At 31.8% G+C, this 18088-nt stretch overlaps 3 protein-coding genes across 3 annotated transcripts; all 3 read left to right on the plus strand.

Annotated features, from left to right (window-relative positions):
• Nucleotides 1–565: 565 nt before the first annotated feature.
• On the plus strand, nucleotides 566–7023 carry LOC140970767 (small ribosomal subunit biogenesis GTPase RsgA 1, mitochondrial-like). Its single transcript, XM_073432662.1, is given in 6 exon segments — nucleotides 566–854; nucleotides 857–1263; nucleotides 2406–2627; nucleotides 2773–2967; nucleotides 3090–3283; nucleotides 6695–7023. Coding segments are annotated over 6 exon segments (1431 nt in total). The 5' UTR covers nucleotides 566–598; the 3' UTR covers nucleotides 6852–7023.
• A 729-nt stretch (nucleotides 7024–7752) lies between these two features.
• Nucleotides 7753–10087, plus strand: LOC140970768 (very-long-chain 3-oxoacyl-CoA reductase 1-like). Its single transcript, XM_073432663.1, has 3 exons — nucleotides 7753–8576; nucleotides 9075–9144; nucleotides 9607–10087. The coding sequence occupies exons 1-3, from the start codon at nucleotides 7939–7941 to the stop codon at nucleotides 9859–9861; spliced, it is 963 nt and encodes a 320-aa protein (XP_073288764.1). The 5' UTR covers nucleotides 7753–7938; the 3' UTR covers nucleotides 9862–10087.
• A 3175-nt stretch (nucleotides 10088–13262) lies between these two features.
• LOC140957733 (very-long-chain 3-oxoacyl-CoA reductase 1-like) lies at nucleotides 13263–14829 on the plus strand. The gene is made up of 3 exons (XM_073415102.1): nucleotides 13263–13318; nucleotides 13817–13886; nucleotides 14349–14829. Exons 1-3 carry the CDS (start codon nucleotides 13263–13265, stop codon nucleotides 14601–14603), a joined length of 381 nt encoding a protein of 126 aa, XP_073271203.1. The 3' UTR covers nucleotides 14604–14829.
• Nucleotides 14830–18088: the final 3259 nt, after the last annotated feature.

Genomic DNA, 18088 nt, shown 5'->3' on the forward strand with positions numbered 1-18088 from the left:
AGCTGTTTAGGCTCATGAATCTAACGAGATGTATATGGTGCTGTCTAATATTTCATAAAGATCAGTTTTATTATTTTTCTATCGTCAATTTTATTATTTTTCTACGGTCAATCTTGTCTCCAGCGGAGAAAGTATTGTTCGTTAAAATATGATGTCATTTTTTACGATTCACCTAGTCAATGAGATCAAGCGTCATAACTTAGTAGCTTGACGCACGAGAATTTCTCTAGAGGTCACACATTGCAGTATTACGCTCACTCATATACGTTTAACCAAACATTCCCCTCGAGAAATATATAAATATGCTTTTTAAAAGAATTGAAATCATAATCTCGTTCTTATACTAATTGTTGGGATCAAACGCTTATCATTATAGCAAAAATTATAATTGTTNTTTCTCTGATTTTCACAAATATAATTTTTCTCTGATTTTCACAAATATATTTTATAATTATAATATTATTTTTATTTAAATATTAATCAAATTAATTATAAAAAATATAATAACGCTATCAAATATCAGTATATCACCAGTGTGTGTGTGTATAGTCGGTACTTTAGAAAACCATCAAACATTTTCCATTTTCAATATACAGTCATGACAATCGCTTCGATTTCTTTCCGCCAAAAACTGCTGCCGGTTATTTCGGCCGCCTTCATCCGCTCACACCGCTACATTTTCACCTGCTCTGTAATCGCGCGCCAGCAGCAGAACCCTATCAATGTCAGAAGGCCTCAACAGCAGCAACAGCCTCAAAGGAGCCTCCTTAAGGCTCGAAAAACCGTGAAGAAACAATTCTCTTCTCTCGCTCCGGTGCTTTCGCCCAACGACACTAATTCGCTCTCTGAAAATCAAGCATAGGCACTGTCGCTTCCTCGCAAGCCAATTTCATGAAAGTAGTTGTCAACTCGCTGCCACTGGAATCTTCGAGAAATGAAAATTCTGCAAGCTCCGGTGTGGAATTGCTGTGTCACGTGAAAGCGGTGTTGATGAAGATAAAGAGGAGAGTGCTGGTAGGCGATCAGGTTTTGGTCGGGTCGATTGATTGGGTGTATAGGAGAGGAATGATCGAGAACGTATTTGAGCGGAAGAGCGAGATTTTGGGTCCTCCTGTGGCGAATGTTGATCATATTGTCGTGCCTTTTTCTTTGGATCAACCGAAGCTCGAGCCGTTCATGCTTACTAGGTTTCTTGTGGAGGCCGAGTCTACTGGACTTCCACTCACTATTGTGTTAAATAAAGCAGAGCTCGTGGACAAAGAGGTACGTCATTCATTTGTTTGCGCAGTTCTTTACGCCATTTCCTTTTTATAAAATTTGTAAAAATGCATCACTGCTCGCATCACTCAATTACCAATCCAATACCCGAAGTTATGTTTCTTACATTTGTTGTAATTTGAAGTCACATTTTCAGATCAGGAGAATATATCATTTAACTGACAGCCATGATTTTTTTCATAGTATTACTTGTAATTCTACTATCAAATGTAGATATATATAGCTTTGAGAAACTTTTGTGATCAATTTTTTTGCGATGATTCTTCATGGTCCTATCAGCTAGTGAAGTTCTCAAGTTTTGCGGTGCTGTTTGCTTATGGAGCCAACATTCTTTCCTGTATCCTCTTGAATGTTTAAAATGTTGTGTTTAAACTTGAGGTTTTTATTTTACTTGCTAGCACTGGATCTGGCTGCTGCAGTTCATATAATGACACAATTATAGATCTTAGTAACATCATATGAATTTAACATGCCTCATGTGCTGTGGTTTGCTCAACGGCGATGTTTTTCCTGTTCTTTTAGATCATCTGTTTATGCAAGGCTATTATTGTAGATTATGCTTGTAGTGAATTCATGTTAAATTTGATCTACCTAGACTCATATTTTATGTCTATGCTGTTCCGATGAATACCTTAGATGGTATTTGGCTGGGCTTTCAACTTAATTAAACTCAATAGCTTTGAAAAATATTTTGATAGTAATTTTGAGATTATGTTTGGATATCAATTTTGTGTATTGATGTTATTGAAATAGATGTAGTGCAACGATTGTATGAAAATGGTTGAATACTGCATTGATTGATATAAAAAAAGTTGAGAGGGAAAATAATGGTGTTACTACTAACTACTAGGTCTTAAGTGGTTGATTTGAAATGTTGAATGATGCATGGAAAAAAGAATTTGGAAGAACAAAAGTTGAATGAAGATGTCTAAATTTTTATAAAGCAGTGTTTGAGCTCTTGACTTAAAGAGCTCAAGCAACTTAAGCTTTTGCTTTCACACCTTCGCATTTTGGTCTGCTGTGTAGAGCTAGCCTAATATTACTACAGGCTATGTTATGCGTAACGATTTGTTTGGACTTATCCTTATAATAACTAAATTAACTTTCTTGATGCATTATTTTTGAAGACATTATCCAAGTGGAAAATTCGGCTTCGTAGTTGGGGTTATGAACCAGTCCTTTGCAGTGTTGATACGAAACAAGGACTCGATACTCTGCAATTCATCCTGAGAGACCAAATGTCTGTAATTTTCGGTCCCAGCGGAGTTGGTAAATCAAGTTTGATCAATGCTTTAAGAGGCAATCAGACTGTTGTTCGGGCTGATGAAGATGATAATTGGTTTGAACCTGTAGGTTTGCAATTTCTCATATATATGCTGTTGCATATGCAGTCTGTTTATTTTTTGTTAGCCAACTGATAATGACTCTTCCCCTCCTAAATCTTTTTGTCGGCCAACTGATAATCACTCTTCCCCTACTAAATCAACCGTTCAGTTTTTAGGCAGCAAGTGGTTTGAAGAGCAGCGTGTTGGGGAGGTGTCTATGAGAAGTGGAAGAGGAAAGCATACTACTCGGAATGTGTCTTTACTTCCATTGTCTGGAGGAGGATATCTTGCTGACACCCCTGGATTTAACCAACCAAGTTTGTTGAAAGTAACAGTACAGTCCCTCGCACTTCATTTTCCAGAGGTTTCTACTCTGATCATGCTGCTGTTCTCTCTTTAATTTTATAATCTATTTTTAGCTCGACCAGGCTCAAAATATTATATATGATATTTAAGCTCAAGAATGTTCAAATTACTTTTCTTCAGATCCAGAAAATGCTAGTCGACAATGGACCTGGCAGATGTTCATTCAGCAACTGCCTACATATAGGTGAACCAGGATGCCTTGTGAAAGGGGACTGGGAAAGATATCCATACTATCTTCAATTACTCGATGACATTAAAATTAGAGAAGAGTTTCAACTTAGGACCATCGGAACTAAAAGAGAAGGTGACGTGAGGTATGCTCGGCTTTAAAATATACCATGATTATTTTTGTATATAAACTTTACTGCAATGCTACAGATAACTTTGACGTTAAAGAGGGGTACTTCTGGTATTAAGAGGGGTGCTTACTGGTACTGATTATTTCAATTGGATGAGTGCTTGTGTGAAACATTCACACCTTGTTTTCTGGATAAAAGTTTTTAACTGCTATGTGGCTGTAGATGACTCAACGGAGGAATAAATTCATGGATTTGCGTATATTTTGAGCCTTTCCTTTGTTGATAAACTTGCCTGTTATTTTTCTTTTGCTTGCGTAGTTTTGAAACAATGTTTACTGAAGTTCGAGAATGTGACAGTTTTAGTAGCAGTTTAATGGAAATTAAACTCGTAATTTTTAACATACTAGGAATGATCACGTGCGATGCACGTGGGTGAGTAATAATGAAATATATACTAAGAAGATTTAAATAATTTTTAAAATCGTTTAAATAACATCTTGTTTATGAGTATTTATTGATCTAAATATATCAAAACACAATAAACAAAAATACATCATAATGATAAATCAAATATATTCACTTATTTATATAACATTTTTCAATTTTCATGATTATAACATAATGACAGTTCTCTCAAATTAACAAAGATAATTTTCATCCAAATATCATTCACAATGGAAAACAATAAAAATAAAATTAAGAGAATAGTAAATTTTTCTAAAATCAAAATCATAATGTATTTAAATGGAGTGCATATAGTGGNGATCATGCATTTGCCGCTTTATCAAAGGTTATAACCAGGGTAACGATGCAACATTAACTAAAATCTTTTAAAATCGTAAAACAATTCAAACGTCACATTTCGATTGTTATACCTTACATAAACAATTATTGCACCTAACAAATATGATATAGTTGTTATTTTACATTCTAGAAATCATTTTTCTAAATCAAATTTATTCTCACTAATCAAATAATTTCATCGAACACAAAGTAGTTTTAATTGCTAATAATAATTTAAACACAAATATTAATTGTTAGGGTGACCACTATATGTCCTCACCTATGCTTCATTAAATTGCAATCATAATAATAATGCACAATGAATTGGTAAACATAACTTAGTTAATTTATTAAGTGAGTAATATTAAATAACAATTTTGTTATTTTGAAATGTGAAAAATAGCTTATATATATATAAATTCATCATATATAATGCTAAATTAATTAATATGTAGAAAAGAGAAAAAATTGTTTTTTATGTATGTAATTTCATCATATACAATTAGAAATTAATTAATAGGTTGAAAAGAACAAACAGTATAACAAATAATATATTATATATGATGATTTCGTAATAGAATAATGTTAATATAATCATATTTTGTATTATGTTTAGAACGCAATTGAAAATTGATAACAAAATATATAATAATAGAAACTTTAATTTTAAAAAAATTTTTTATCTAAAATATTATCATAATACATAATGAATCATAAGTGAAATCACTAAATTGTTGAGTAACTATTTATTTAATTATTACTTAAATCAATTTATTGGAATTTGTCAAAAATTTAGCATTTCTTATCATCTACATAAAAATATCAAGAGCTTCATAAATTCATTGATATTAATTAAAAAATTTAATTTAAATACATAAAAAAATTCTTAAGTTCCTAAAAAAATTATTTTATAGTTATATCTGAAATATTAAACATTTTATTAGAAGTTTTTTTCTTATCAGCTATATAAAAATATCAAGAGTTTCACAAATTTATAGACATTAATTAGTAAAAATAACTTAAATTAAATATATAAAATTTATAAAAAATAATATAACGTGTTTATAATATTATGAAAAAATTGAAAAATATAGTTGAAGAACTCACAAATTTTATTAGTTATATTTTAAAAATTAAAGCGAGTTACACCCATATATGGTACAAGGTTTTCTACCCCGCAATGAGATGTACAAGTAGTAAAACCACAATTAAAAAATAATTCATTAAAAAAGTAATTTGAGAAAAGTATTGCAAAATTGCAATCACAGAATAATTTTACGTTAAAAAAATATTCTTACAAATAATCTTTAACATATTTCAATATCTACAAAATATACGATGCTTCTTAGTTCATATTTTAAAATCAATTTGTTATAAAAGTGACTTATTTATATGTAAAATAAAAGAAAAGATAAGATATAAATATTAAATATTCATTAGCAACCATGAAGAAATACACTAATTTTAGTAACAAATTTTAGTAGCAACAAAGAAAAATAATGGGTAAATTGATAAATTCAATATGCATTAATATCCAAAGGCATTTAAGATAGACAATAAATTATAAAAGAATCCATTAAAAAATTATTATTTTAAAATCAATTTGTTATAAAAGTGACTTATTTATATGTAAAATAAAAGAAAAGATAAGATATAAATATTAAATATTCATTAGCAACCATGAAGAAATACACTAATTTTAGTAACAAATTTTAGTAGCAACAAAGAAAAATAATGGGTAAATTGATAAATTCAATATGCATTAATATCCAAAGGCATTTAAGATAGACAATAAATTATAAAAGAATCCATTAAAAAATTATTATTTTAAAATCAATTTGTTATAAAAGTGACTTATTTATATGTAAAATAAAAGAAAATATAAGATATAAATATGAAATATTCATTAGCAATTATGAAGAAATACACTAATTTTAGTAACAAATTTTAGCAGCAACAAAAAAAAATCATGGGTAAATTGATAAATTCAACATGCATTAATATCCAAAGGCATTTAAGATAGACAATAAATTATAAAAGAATGCATTAAAAATTTATTGATTTAATTTGCTAAATTAAATGAATAAGGGTATATTAAAACATTCACAATTAGAAGTGATATATTTATATGTATGTTAGATGTTAGATTTTACTAAGAAATGTAAATAAATAATTTTTCTGGCCTAAAATTTAAAAAAAAAATAGAAATGTGTATTAATGTCCAAATCCATTTAAGATGGACAATGAATATAAAAAAACTCCTAAAAAAACATATTAATTTAATTTGTTAATTTAAATTAACAAGAAAATTTAATTAAATAATTTTTTTGGCATAAAAGTTAGGAAAAAAAGAGGAATGTGTATTAATGTCCAAATTCATTTAAGATGGACAATGAATTGCAAAAAAAACCTTTAAGATAACCTATTAATTTGTTTGCTAACTTAAATTAAATTAAATAAATGAACAAGGACAAATAAGGAAATTCACAAATGAAAGTGATATATTTATATGTATGTTAGATTGTATCCCGAGTGTGCCAAGAGCTTAGTTATTCTTACCTTAGCATATTTTTTAGTGTCGTTTACTTTCTGCATCACGTCTATTTACTTGTCTTCCTATATCTGAGCTGGAACTTGGTTCAGGTTCAAGGTGGGAGGATTAGGTATTAAGCAAGCGGAACCCAGATTGGAACCTAAGAAGCACAGGAGACCGTCTCGCAAGAAGCTGAACCAGTCATCACTGGATGAGTTGGACTAGCTTGATGATGACGATGATGAAACTACTATGCTTGGGATGTGAGGGGGAAAATCGACAAATCTTGTATAATTCATACATAAGCACCGTAAATAGCCACTTTTTGGATCCCTTCGCTCAACACTTCACCACTTTTTCACAACGGGGGCTTTAAACAAATGTTCGAACTTCAAACGTGAATTTTTGAGTGGAAGCTAACAGAATAGCAAGTAGAATCGTGAATATTGTCAAATATCGGAATTTAGTGTACTTTGAAAGTAAAATTGACAATTTTGTCAATTAAAAAATTAGAAGAATTTAAAAAAAAAACATTGGTTTCATCTGTTAAAAGAACTACTTAATAAAAATAGTTTTCAGGTCCGAAAATTATTTTTTGTTCTTAGTAAACGATATATGAGTATGCATGTAGATATTGTTAATAAAATAACGTTTTTAAAAAAAGGAAATATAAAGTTTTTAAATTTAAAATGATATTGTTTTTCATTGTCAATTCAAATTTCAAATTTTATTTTAATTTGTTGCCAGACACCAAAATGAGATTCAAAATTCGATTTCAAATTCAATTCCAATTTTTTTTATAAAAGAAACACATTGTTACGAAACGCTACATATATGGTGAAATGAATCACGGGCCAAAGTTTTCTTGGTTTCAATTATGTTTAAATTCGGTTCAATTGGATTTGAATTTCGGATTGAATTAGGCTCTATACGATAAATCCAATACGATATGTTATAGTACAAGTTCAGTTTCATTATTTGATAATCCAAATCTAGTTTAATCCGTTCGATAATCAGTCTGATCCGGTATTATTCAACCTGTGAAACCATGGTCATTAATACGTTTCACCCCAAAAATTTTAGGTTTTGGGTCCTTCAATTAATTAATTAATCAATTTTAGCTTTTACCAAACCCTTAATATGGTAGATTGAATTATGGGCCAAGGTATTATTGGATGATTGGTTCAACTACTTCAGCTCACTGCCGAAATTTAGCTCATCCTCTTCAACAAACTCTTGAATACCCCAATTAATGCAGCGGAACCGTGCTCTCCAAACCATAATTGTTCCTTTATAATTCCAGCATATATCTACATCTTCTGAGTCATTTCTCTTATTCCTCACTCACCCTTTAATGGCGGACTGCATCTTTGAGCAGCTCAAATCTCAGCCCGTATGGCTTCTTCTCCTCGTAGCCATCGGTTCTTTACAAATTCTGAAGCGCTCACTGTCCTTCCTCAACTGCTTCTACATCTATTTCCTCCGGCCCGGAAAGAATCTGAAGAAATACGGATCATGGGCTGTAGTCACTGGTCCTACCGACGGTATAGGCAAAGCCTTCGCTTTTCAGCTGGCTAGAAAAGGGCTGAACCTGGTTCTCGTGGGCCGGAGCCCGGATAAGATGAAAGAGGTTTCGGATTCAATTGTGTCCAAAAACGGGTCGACCCAGATCAGGACTGTGGTAGTGGATTTCTCCGGGGATTTACTAGAAGGTGTCGGGAGGATCAAGGAGGCGATTGAGGGGTTGGATGTTGGGATTTTGATTAACAACGTTGGAATCTCTTATCCTTTCGCGAGGTTCTTTCATGAAGTGGATGAGAAGTTGATGCATGATTTGATTAGGATTAATGTCGAGGGTACTACGAGAGTAACTCAGGCTGTTTTGCCGGGGATGGTTAAGAGGAAAAGGGGAGCTATTTTGAATATGGGATCTGGTGCTGCTGTTGTCATTCCTTCTTATCCTCTCTATTCTGTTTATGCTGCCACCAAAACGTAAGCATTTTCTGTCAAGTCTTTTGATTGTAATCTTTTTTTTTAATGCTTATGTTTTGTGGATCCAATATATGTGTGGTTGGGCGGATCTTGAAGGGGAACGGTTGTTTTGATTCCATACTTTCACGTGGCAAAGGTTTTCTTTATGATCGATGCTGGAAACATGTAAATATTTCATTGCATTGCAAGTCCAACAAAGAACCTTGAAAAATTTCCTGACAATATGATCAGAACTTGAAGTTGAGATTTTTGGATTCAAGTTGTTTTAGGGCTGGATATGACTGATTTAAGCTGTTGATATATGGTTCATGGTTGGTTTACTTAGTTAAGGAAAGCTCTGTTGAAACTCAAATTTTATCAGCTATGTATATTTGAAATTGTATCTTGAAGTTGTGTGATGTGTGATATCCTTGTCTAACAAGTAGTTAGTGGGATTTATGAAATGAATTCGTTCTGTTTGTAATGATAATTCTGAATGAGATTGTCGATGTTTCTCAGTTATATCGATCAGTTCTCAAGATGCCTCTATGTGGAATACAAGGATAAGGGAATTGATGTGCAGTGTCAGGTACATTCTACTTCCAGATCAAGTTAATGTCATTGATATGCTCATCATCTGATTTCTTTAAGATGTGATATTTTCTGCATCATGCATTTCTTTGAATTGTTAATGTTTCTTTTAATAAGGTAATCTTCTGTCAATTATATAAAATGACAAACTGTTCTAGTCCTGCATCTGAAGGAAGTACATTTGATGGATTAACTTCAAGCCGATCTTCTTCAATCTAAGCACAGCTTCGGGCTTTATCGACTTCAAAAGTTTGTCTCGATCGTTCAAAATCTTTTGTTCCAGGGGAATTCCCATGATGTGGTTCTTGTTCTTCGAGTCAAGGATCCTTAAATGTCTCAATGTTCTCAATTGTTCTACAACACTGATGCACAACATTTCTTTTCATTTCACCTGTCGCATTAATCGCATATAAAAATCAGTTGCTTGGTTATAATACTGCTGATTCATCTCCAAATGTAGGTACCCTTGTTTGTGGCTACAAAGATGACGTCGATCAGAAAAGCCTCCTTTATTGTTGCATCAGCAGATGGTTATGCACGTGCTGCTTTGCGTCAATTAGGCTATGAACCTCGATCTGCCCCTTACTGGCCACACTCGCTTCTGTGGTTTTTGGTGCATTGTTTTCCAGAGAAGTTCGTAGATTCTTGGCTTCTGAAGAGAAATCTTGGAATAAGGAAGAAGGGATATCTCAAGCAGTCGATGAAGAAGGAATAGAAGTCATATGTATTAGCCATCCTCTATTATCTGAACTTGACAACTTTTGCAGTTATTTCCGATTAAGGAACTAGAGAATTAAAATTAAAAGTTGTTGAATCTTTCATATAATTACTTTGATGTATTCTACGTATTATGTTAGTCTCGTTCGTGTGAAGACGATTCTGGGTTTGGTTGTAAGTTTATGCGGGATTCCCCATGTTCTTTCATAAGTTATGTTTACTTCCCTACTTGAACCTTTTAGTTACCATTTGGTCGGTCCATTCCAGAGAAGTTATCACTGATGTTACTTCAAAAAAAAATTTTTATCACTGATGTTACTTCAATCTCTAACGATTAACAAAAGGAGGCCTATAAAATTAAAAGTAGCCCACTTTCATTTAAGATGCCCTTAATTAGCGGTCATGAAATTCAATGAAAAATGACGCTAAAGTGGCGTGTGTTCGGGTGATTGGTTTGATTTGATTGGTTATACAACAAAATTAATTGCGAGTAAAATCTCTGGTAATTGTGTGTGAACATATTTTTTTATGTATTGAATATTGCAAGTTAAATTTTCTTGGTTTAGTTTATTATATACAAAAACTTATATCTCGAAAAAATATTATTTTTTGAGTAATGAATTTTCGTCGTATATACATAAATCAGACCAGAATGAAGCTGGAAATGCATGTAATACTAATTACAGTAATGTGCAACTGTGTGACACATGAATTTTAACTACTACTGCGCTACAAATTAATGGGATGATTAAAAGGGTCTGGACCATTTCCCACACTTTGTCGATCTTTTATATATTTTAAGATTTAAGATTACTGTTGATTACATTATGCCGCAGAAAGAACAAAAAGAATCTACAAAATGACAAATTTTTATTTATATTTCGCTCATCATGCATGGACCTGCCTTTATTACCACTTGCACGATACACAAGTCCTTTGGGATCAGCTGAGGAATATCTATATATGTATAGAAAATTAGTGTACTTTCATTTTGCTATATAACTCTAGTATTAAAGAAACCAAATTAACATGGAAATCAAGGCTTACAAAACAGCAATCATATACGTCTTGTTGCTTTTGCTTCAAGGGTGTTTAGCTGCTGATCAAAAGCATCATTCAGGTTAGAATCTGTATGACTAATGCATGCCTATTTTCTCTATGTTTGCACTCTTAAGTGTTGAAATATTAGGGTCAATGCTTGCAGGAGTTTCCGTGTTTTCGAATCGGCATCAGCGAACGAATAGACCGAAGGGACAGCAGAGGCCGGTGGCTGGATCATTGTGGTCCGAAGATTACTCTCTGCCACGTAGAAGACGACCAGTGAACAACTGAACTGAATCGGACCTCCGATATAGTCTCATCCACCATGTGCTGTTTAATGTTTGTGTGTGCGCTATTACTTAACTGAGTAATGGCTTCCATTCTACTTGCATCCAAGGTTGTATATGAGTACTTTATGGCTGACATTACAAAATCCCGTTTTGTAAAATGTTCCTAAGAGTGTATAAATATGCCATCTACTAATTAAATCTTTTCATGTTTCCTTTCACATTCTTCCAATACGAAATTTCTGTTACTACTATGCTACTTAATGTATATCTCGCTCCGGTTTTTCCAATCGAACGAGCTTAGTAATGGGGCCCACACCAAGTACCTCGGATCTGAGAGCGATGTCAAATAGTCAGAAATTTGATTCCTCTTATCATTACTTTTTCGTTCGAGCCAATCACACATAGTTTGTCTAGTGTTATTAAACCGACCAGCATGATTTGCAGTATCATACTTTATAAAATGATGAAACATATCATCATCTTTTATCTATTATCGGGTAAAATGAATTTAATAAAGCTCAAACCAAATAAATCGAGCTTAAATAATTCATTTTTTGGGACTGAGATTGAGAAAAGACTAAAAACTTGATTCTGAATCTTGAGCATAAAAATATGATCAAGTCACTTTGTATCCTTAGTTATCCGCCTCTAACTTCAAAAAGACGAATGGCAAAATTATTTAATACTGTTTTGTACCTTTTAAGGTCATTTACATGCCTTGGTTTATTTTCTTGTTAGGATTGGACATGATCACCATGTTCTAAAAAGTTTATTGGATACATCAATTATTCACTTTAGATTAACTTAATATGCAGGCCTGCCCCATTCTGGATTTGTTTTCACACACTTTATTTGATCCATAACCCAAAGATTTGGGCACACATGCCCCATTATTTTGGTCGAAATTCCCTTCGAAATTTGACCAACAATCTCTCGATATTACAACACTTGTCCTAGTTCGACTGAGTCTTGCATCTGGTCGATTATCCTCACTGATTTTAAAAAGTGTATATAGCATAAAATAATAATATGATATCCAAGGGCATTATATTTTTCTAGCAATTTTAATATCAAGTTCATAATATTATATATTCTTATGTCTTGTTTTAGAAATGACTCGAAGTTCAAATCACGTGTTTGATTTTCATGAACTCATGGTTGAAAGTTAGTGTATTATCGCCGAGGTATTGAACGTAACCAATAATTATCATTGGTGTTTCGTGTTTCTATCAGCGTTACACATCGATCGAAATAATTTATTATACTGTTTAAAATATTTGAGTCGCACTTTAGTATTATCTTCAATATCTTTTGACACTCAATAAATAAAGAGAAAAAAAATGATAATCTATTAATATTTGGTTGATAGCTGTTAACTGTTTTCAATTAACCCTTTCCGTTCTACCAACGTTGTATATCGAATTGGAATTGTAGGAAACAAAAATTAAATTATCCATCTTAGTTACTGCAAAATAGTTCAGACTCCAAAGCTAAATAGATAAATGACAGTAAAATATCTGTAAATTAAGATTCGATAAGTTAATGATCATTTTTAAATAATAATTTTTATTGATTCAAACTTGAGCCAGTTTGTCAAATCTATAATTTCGATAAAAGAAAAATATAAATTTTTTTTTTCGAAATACTTTTTATAAATCTATGATCCCGTCAATATCCTAAATTAATAATTCTTTAAATTACAAACATAATTACGATAATTTAGTAAAATATGATTATAATGTAATTGTCTGTTTTTCCTTTAAATTCATGTTTGTTGAATATGAAAAAAATACTATTTAAATTAATAAATTATTATTTTATCAATTAGTTATTATCTCTCTAAATTAATTTATAACTCATTTAATTATTTTTGGAATTGTTATATTTAAGCAAGACAAAAGATTTTACTATATTTGGAATTATCGTTATATTTTAGCAAGACAAGTTTCTGTCAAGAGATTCAAGATACGAGTAATGCTGCCTATACAATTAAATTTGTACAACAATTCTCACAACACAAAAAATTCAATACAAAAATTTCATTTATCAAAATCTCATAATAAATTTAATGNCTGTTGTCATTCCTTCTTATCCTCTCTATTCTGTTTATGCTGCCACCAAAACGTAAGCATTTTCTGTCAAGTCTTTTGATTGTAATCTTTTTTTTTAATGCTTATGTTTTGTGGATCCAATATATGTGTGGTTGGGCGGATCTTGAAGGGGAACGGTTGTTTTGATTCCATACTTTCACGTGGCAAAGGTTTTCTTTATGATCGATGCTGGAAACATGTAAATATTTCATTGCATTGCAAGTCCAACAAAGAACCTTGAAAAATTTCCTGACAATATGATCAGAACTTGAAGTTGAGATTTTTGGATTCAAGTTGTTTTAGGGCTGGATATGACTGATTTAAGCTGTTGATATATGGTTCATGGTTGGTTTACTTAGTTAAGGAAAGCTCTGTTGAAACTCAAATTTTATCAGCTATGTATATTTGAAATTGTATCTTGAAGTTGTGTGATGTGTGATATCCTTGTCTAACAAGTAGTTAGTGGGATTTATGAAATGAATTCGTTCTGTTTGTAATGATAATTCTGAATGAGATTGTCGATGTTTCTCAGTTATATCGATCAGTTCTCAAGATGCCTCTATGTGGAATACAAGGATAAGGGAATTGATGTGCAGTGTCAGGTACATTCTACTTCCAGATCAAGTTAATGTCATTGATATGCTCATCATCTGATTTCTTTAAGATGTGATATTTTCTGCATCATGCATTTCTTTGAATTGTTAATGTTTCTTTTAATAAGGTAATCTTCTGTCAATTATATAAAATGACAAACTGTTCTAGTCCTGCATCTGAAGGAAGTACATTTGATGGATTAACTTCAAGCCGATCTTCTTCAATCTAAGCACAGCTTCGGGCTTTATCGACTTCAAAAGTTTGTCTCGATCGTTCAAAATCTTTTGTTCCAGGGGAATTCCCATGATGTGGTTCTTGTTCTTCGAGTCAAGGATCCTTAAATGTCTCAATGTTCTCAATTGTTCTACAACACTGATGCACAACATTTCTTTTCATTTCACCTGTCGCATTAATCGCATATAAAAATCAGTTGCTTGGTTATAATACTGCTGATTCATCTCCAAATGTAGGTACCCTTGTTTGTGGCTACAAAGATGACGTCGATCAGAAAAGCCTCCTTTATTGTTGCATCAGCAGATGGTTATGCACGTGCTGCTTTGCGTCAATTAGGCTATGAACCTCGATCTGCCCCTTACTGGCCACACTCGCTTCTGTGGTTTTTGGTGCATTGTTTTCCAGAGAAGTTCGTAGATTCTTGGCTTCTGAAGAGAAATCTTGGAATAAGGAAGAAGGGATATCTCAAGCAGTCGATGAAGAAGGAATAGAAGTCATATGTATTAGCCATCCTCTATTATCTGAACTTGACAACTTTTGCAGTTATTTCCGATTAAGGAACTAGAGAATTAAAATTAAAAGTTGTTGAATCTTTCATATAATTACTTTGATGTATTCTACGTATTATGTTAGTCTCGTTCGTGTGAAGACGATTCTGGGTTTGGTTGTAAGTTTATGCGGGATTCCCCATGTTCTTTCATAAGTTATGTTTACTTCCCTACTTGAACCTTTTAGTTACCATTTGGTCGGTCCATTCCAGAGAAGTTATCACTGATGTTACTTCAAAAAAAAATTTTTATCACTGATGTTACTTCAATCTCTAACGATTAACAAAAGGAGGCCTATAAAATTAAAAGTAGCCCACTTTCATTTAAGATGCCCTTAATTAGCGGTCATGAAATTCAATGAAAAATGACGCTAAAGTGGCGTGTGTTCGGGTGATTGGTTTGATTTGATTGGTTATACAACAAAATTAATTGCGAGTAAAATCTCTGGTAATTGTGTGTGAACATATTTTTTTATGTATTGAATATTGCAAGTTAAATTTTCTTGGTTTAGTTTATTATATACAAAAACTTATATCTCGAAAAAATATTATTTTTTGAGTAATGAATTTTCGTCGTATATACATAAATCAGACCAGAATGAAGCTGGAAATGCATGTAATACTAATTACAGTAATGTGCAACTGTGTGACACATGAATTTTAACTACTACTGCGCTACAAATTAATGGGATGATTAAAAGGGTCTGGACCATTTCCCACACTTTGTCGATCTTTTATATATTTTAAGATTTAAGATTACTGTTGATTACATTATGCCGCAGAAAGAACAAAAAGAATCTACAAAATGACAAATTTTTATTTATATTTCGCTCATCATGCATGGACCTGCCTTTATTACCACTTGCACGATACACAAGTCCTTTGGGATCAGCTGAGGAATATCTATATATGTATAGAAAATTAGTGTACTTTCATTTTGCTATATAACTCTAGTATTAAAGAAACCAAATTAACATGGAAATCAAGGCTTACAAAACAGCAATCATATACGTCTTGTTGCTTTTGCTTCAAGGGTGTTTAGCTGCTGATCAAAAGCATCATTCAGGTTAGAATCTGTATGACTAATGCATGCCTATTTTCTCTATGTTTGCACTCTTAAGTGTTGAAATATTAGGGTCAATGCTTGCAGGAGTTTCCGTGTTTTCGAATCGGCATCAGCGAACGAATAGACCGAAGGGACAGCAGAGGCCGGTGGCTGGATCATTGTGGTCCGAAGATTACTCTCTGCCACGTAGAAGACGACCAGTGAACAACTGAACTGAATCGGACCTCCGATATAGTCTCATCCACCATGTGCTGTTTAATGTTTGTGTGTGCGCTATTACTTAACTGAGTAATGGCTTCCATTCTACTTGCATCCAAGGTTGTATATGAGTACTTTATGGCTGACATTACAAAATCCCGTTTTGTAAAATGTTCCTAAGAGTGTATAAATATGCCATCTACTAATTAAATCTTTTCATGTTTCCTTTCACATTCTTCCAATACGAAATTTCTGTTACTACTATGCTACTTAATGTATATCTCGCTCCGGTTTTTCCAATCGAACGAGCTTAGTAATGGGGCCCACACCAAGTACCTCGGATCTGAGAGCGATGTCAAATAGTCAGAAATTTGATTCCTCTTATCATTACTTTTTCGTTCGAGCCAATCACACATAGTTTGTCTAGTGTTATTAAACCGACCAGCATGATTTGCAGTATCATACTTTATAAAATGATGAAACATATCATCATCTTTTATCTATTATCGGGTAAAATGAATTTAATAAAGCTCAAACCAAATAAATCGAGCTTAAATAATTCATTTTTTGGGACTGAGATTGAGAAAAGACTAAAAACTTGATTCTGAATCTTGAGCATAAAAATATGATCAAGTCACTTTGTATCCTTAGTTATCCGCCTCTAACTTCAAAAAGACGAATGGCAAAATTATTTAATACTGTTTTGTACCTTTTAAGGTCATTTACATGCCTTGGTTTATTTTCTTGTTAGGATTGGACATGATCACCATGTTCTAAAAAGTTTATTGGATACATCAATTATTCACTTTAGATTAACTTAATATGCAGGCCTGCCCCATTCTGGATTTGTTTTCACACACTTTATTTGATCCATAACCCAAAGATTTGGGCACACATGCCCCATTATTTTGGTCGAAATTCCCTTCGAAATTTGACCAACAATCTCTCGATATTACAACACTTGTCCTAGTTCGACTGAGTCTTGCATCTGGTCGATTATCCTCACTGATTTTAAAAAGTGTATATAGCATAAAATAATAATATGATATCCAAGGGCATTATATTTTTCTAGCAATTTTAATATCAAGTTCATAATATTATATATTCTTATGTCTTGTTTTAGAAATGACTCGAAGTTCAAATCACGTGTTTGATTTTCATGAACTCATGGTTGAAAGTTAGTGTATTATCGCCGAGGTATTGAACGTAACCAATAATTATCATTGGTGTTTCGTGTTTCTATCAGCGTTACACATCGATCGAAATAATTTATTATACTGTTTAAAATATTTGAGTCGCACTTTAGTATTATCTTCAATATCTTTTGACACTCAATAAATAAAGAGAAAAAAAATGATAATCTATTAATATTTGGTTGATAGCTGTTAACTGTTTTCAATTAACCCTTTCCGTTCTACCAACGTTGTATATCGAATTGGAATTGTAGGAAACAAAAATTAAATTATCCATCTTAGTTACTGCAAAATAGTTCAGACTCCAAAGCTAAATAGATAAATGACAGTAAAATATCTGTAAATTAAGATTCGATAAGTTAATGATCATTTTTAAATAATAATTTTTATTGATTCAAACTTGAGCCAGTTTGTCAAATCTATAATTTCGATAAAAGAAAAATATAAATTTTTTTTTTCGAAATACTTTTTATAAATCTATGATCCCGTCAATATCCTAAATTAATAATTCTTTAAATTACAAACATAATTACGATAATTTAGTAAAATATGATTATAATGTAATTGTCTGTTTTTCCTTTAAATTCATGTTTGTTGAATATGAAAAAAATACTATTTAAATTAATAAATTATTATTTTATCAATTAGTTATTATCTCTCTAAATTAATTTATAACTCATTTAATTATTTTTGGAATTGTTATATTTAAGCAAGACAAAAGATTTTACTATATTTGGAATTATCGTTATATTTTAGCAAGACAAGTTTCTGTCAAGAGATTCAAGATACGAGTAATGCTGCCTATACAATTAAATTTGTACAACAATTCTCACAACACAAAAAATTCAATACAAAAATTTCATTTATCAAAATCTCATAATAAATTTAATGCAAAATCTCACGATATAATAACAAAATCTCACAATTTAATTGTTGTAAATATCGTTGTACGATATTTTAGTTGTACTTTTA

The sequence above is a fragment of the Primulina huaijiensis genome, chromosome 2, assembly GCF_012295235.1.
Source record: "Primulina huaijiensis isolate GDHJ02 chromosome 2, ASM1229523v2, whole genome shotgun sequence".
Taxonomy (NCBI): domain Eukaryota; kingdom Viridiplantae; phylum Streptophyta; class Magnoliopsida; order Lamiales; family Gesneriaceae; genus Primulina; species Primulina huaijiensis.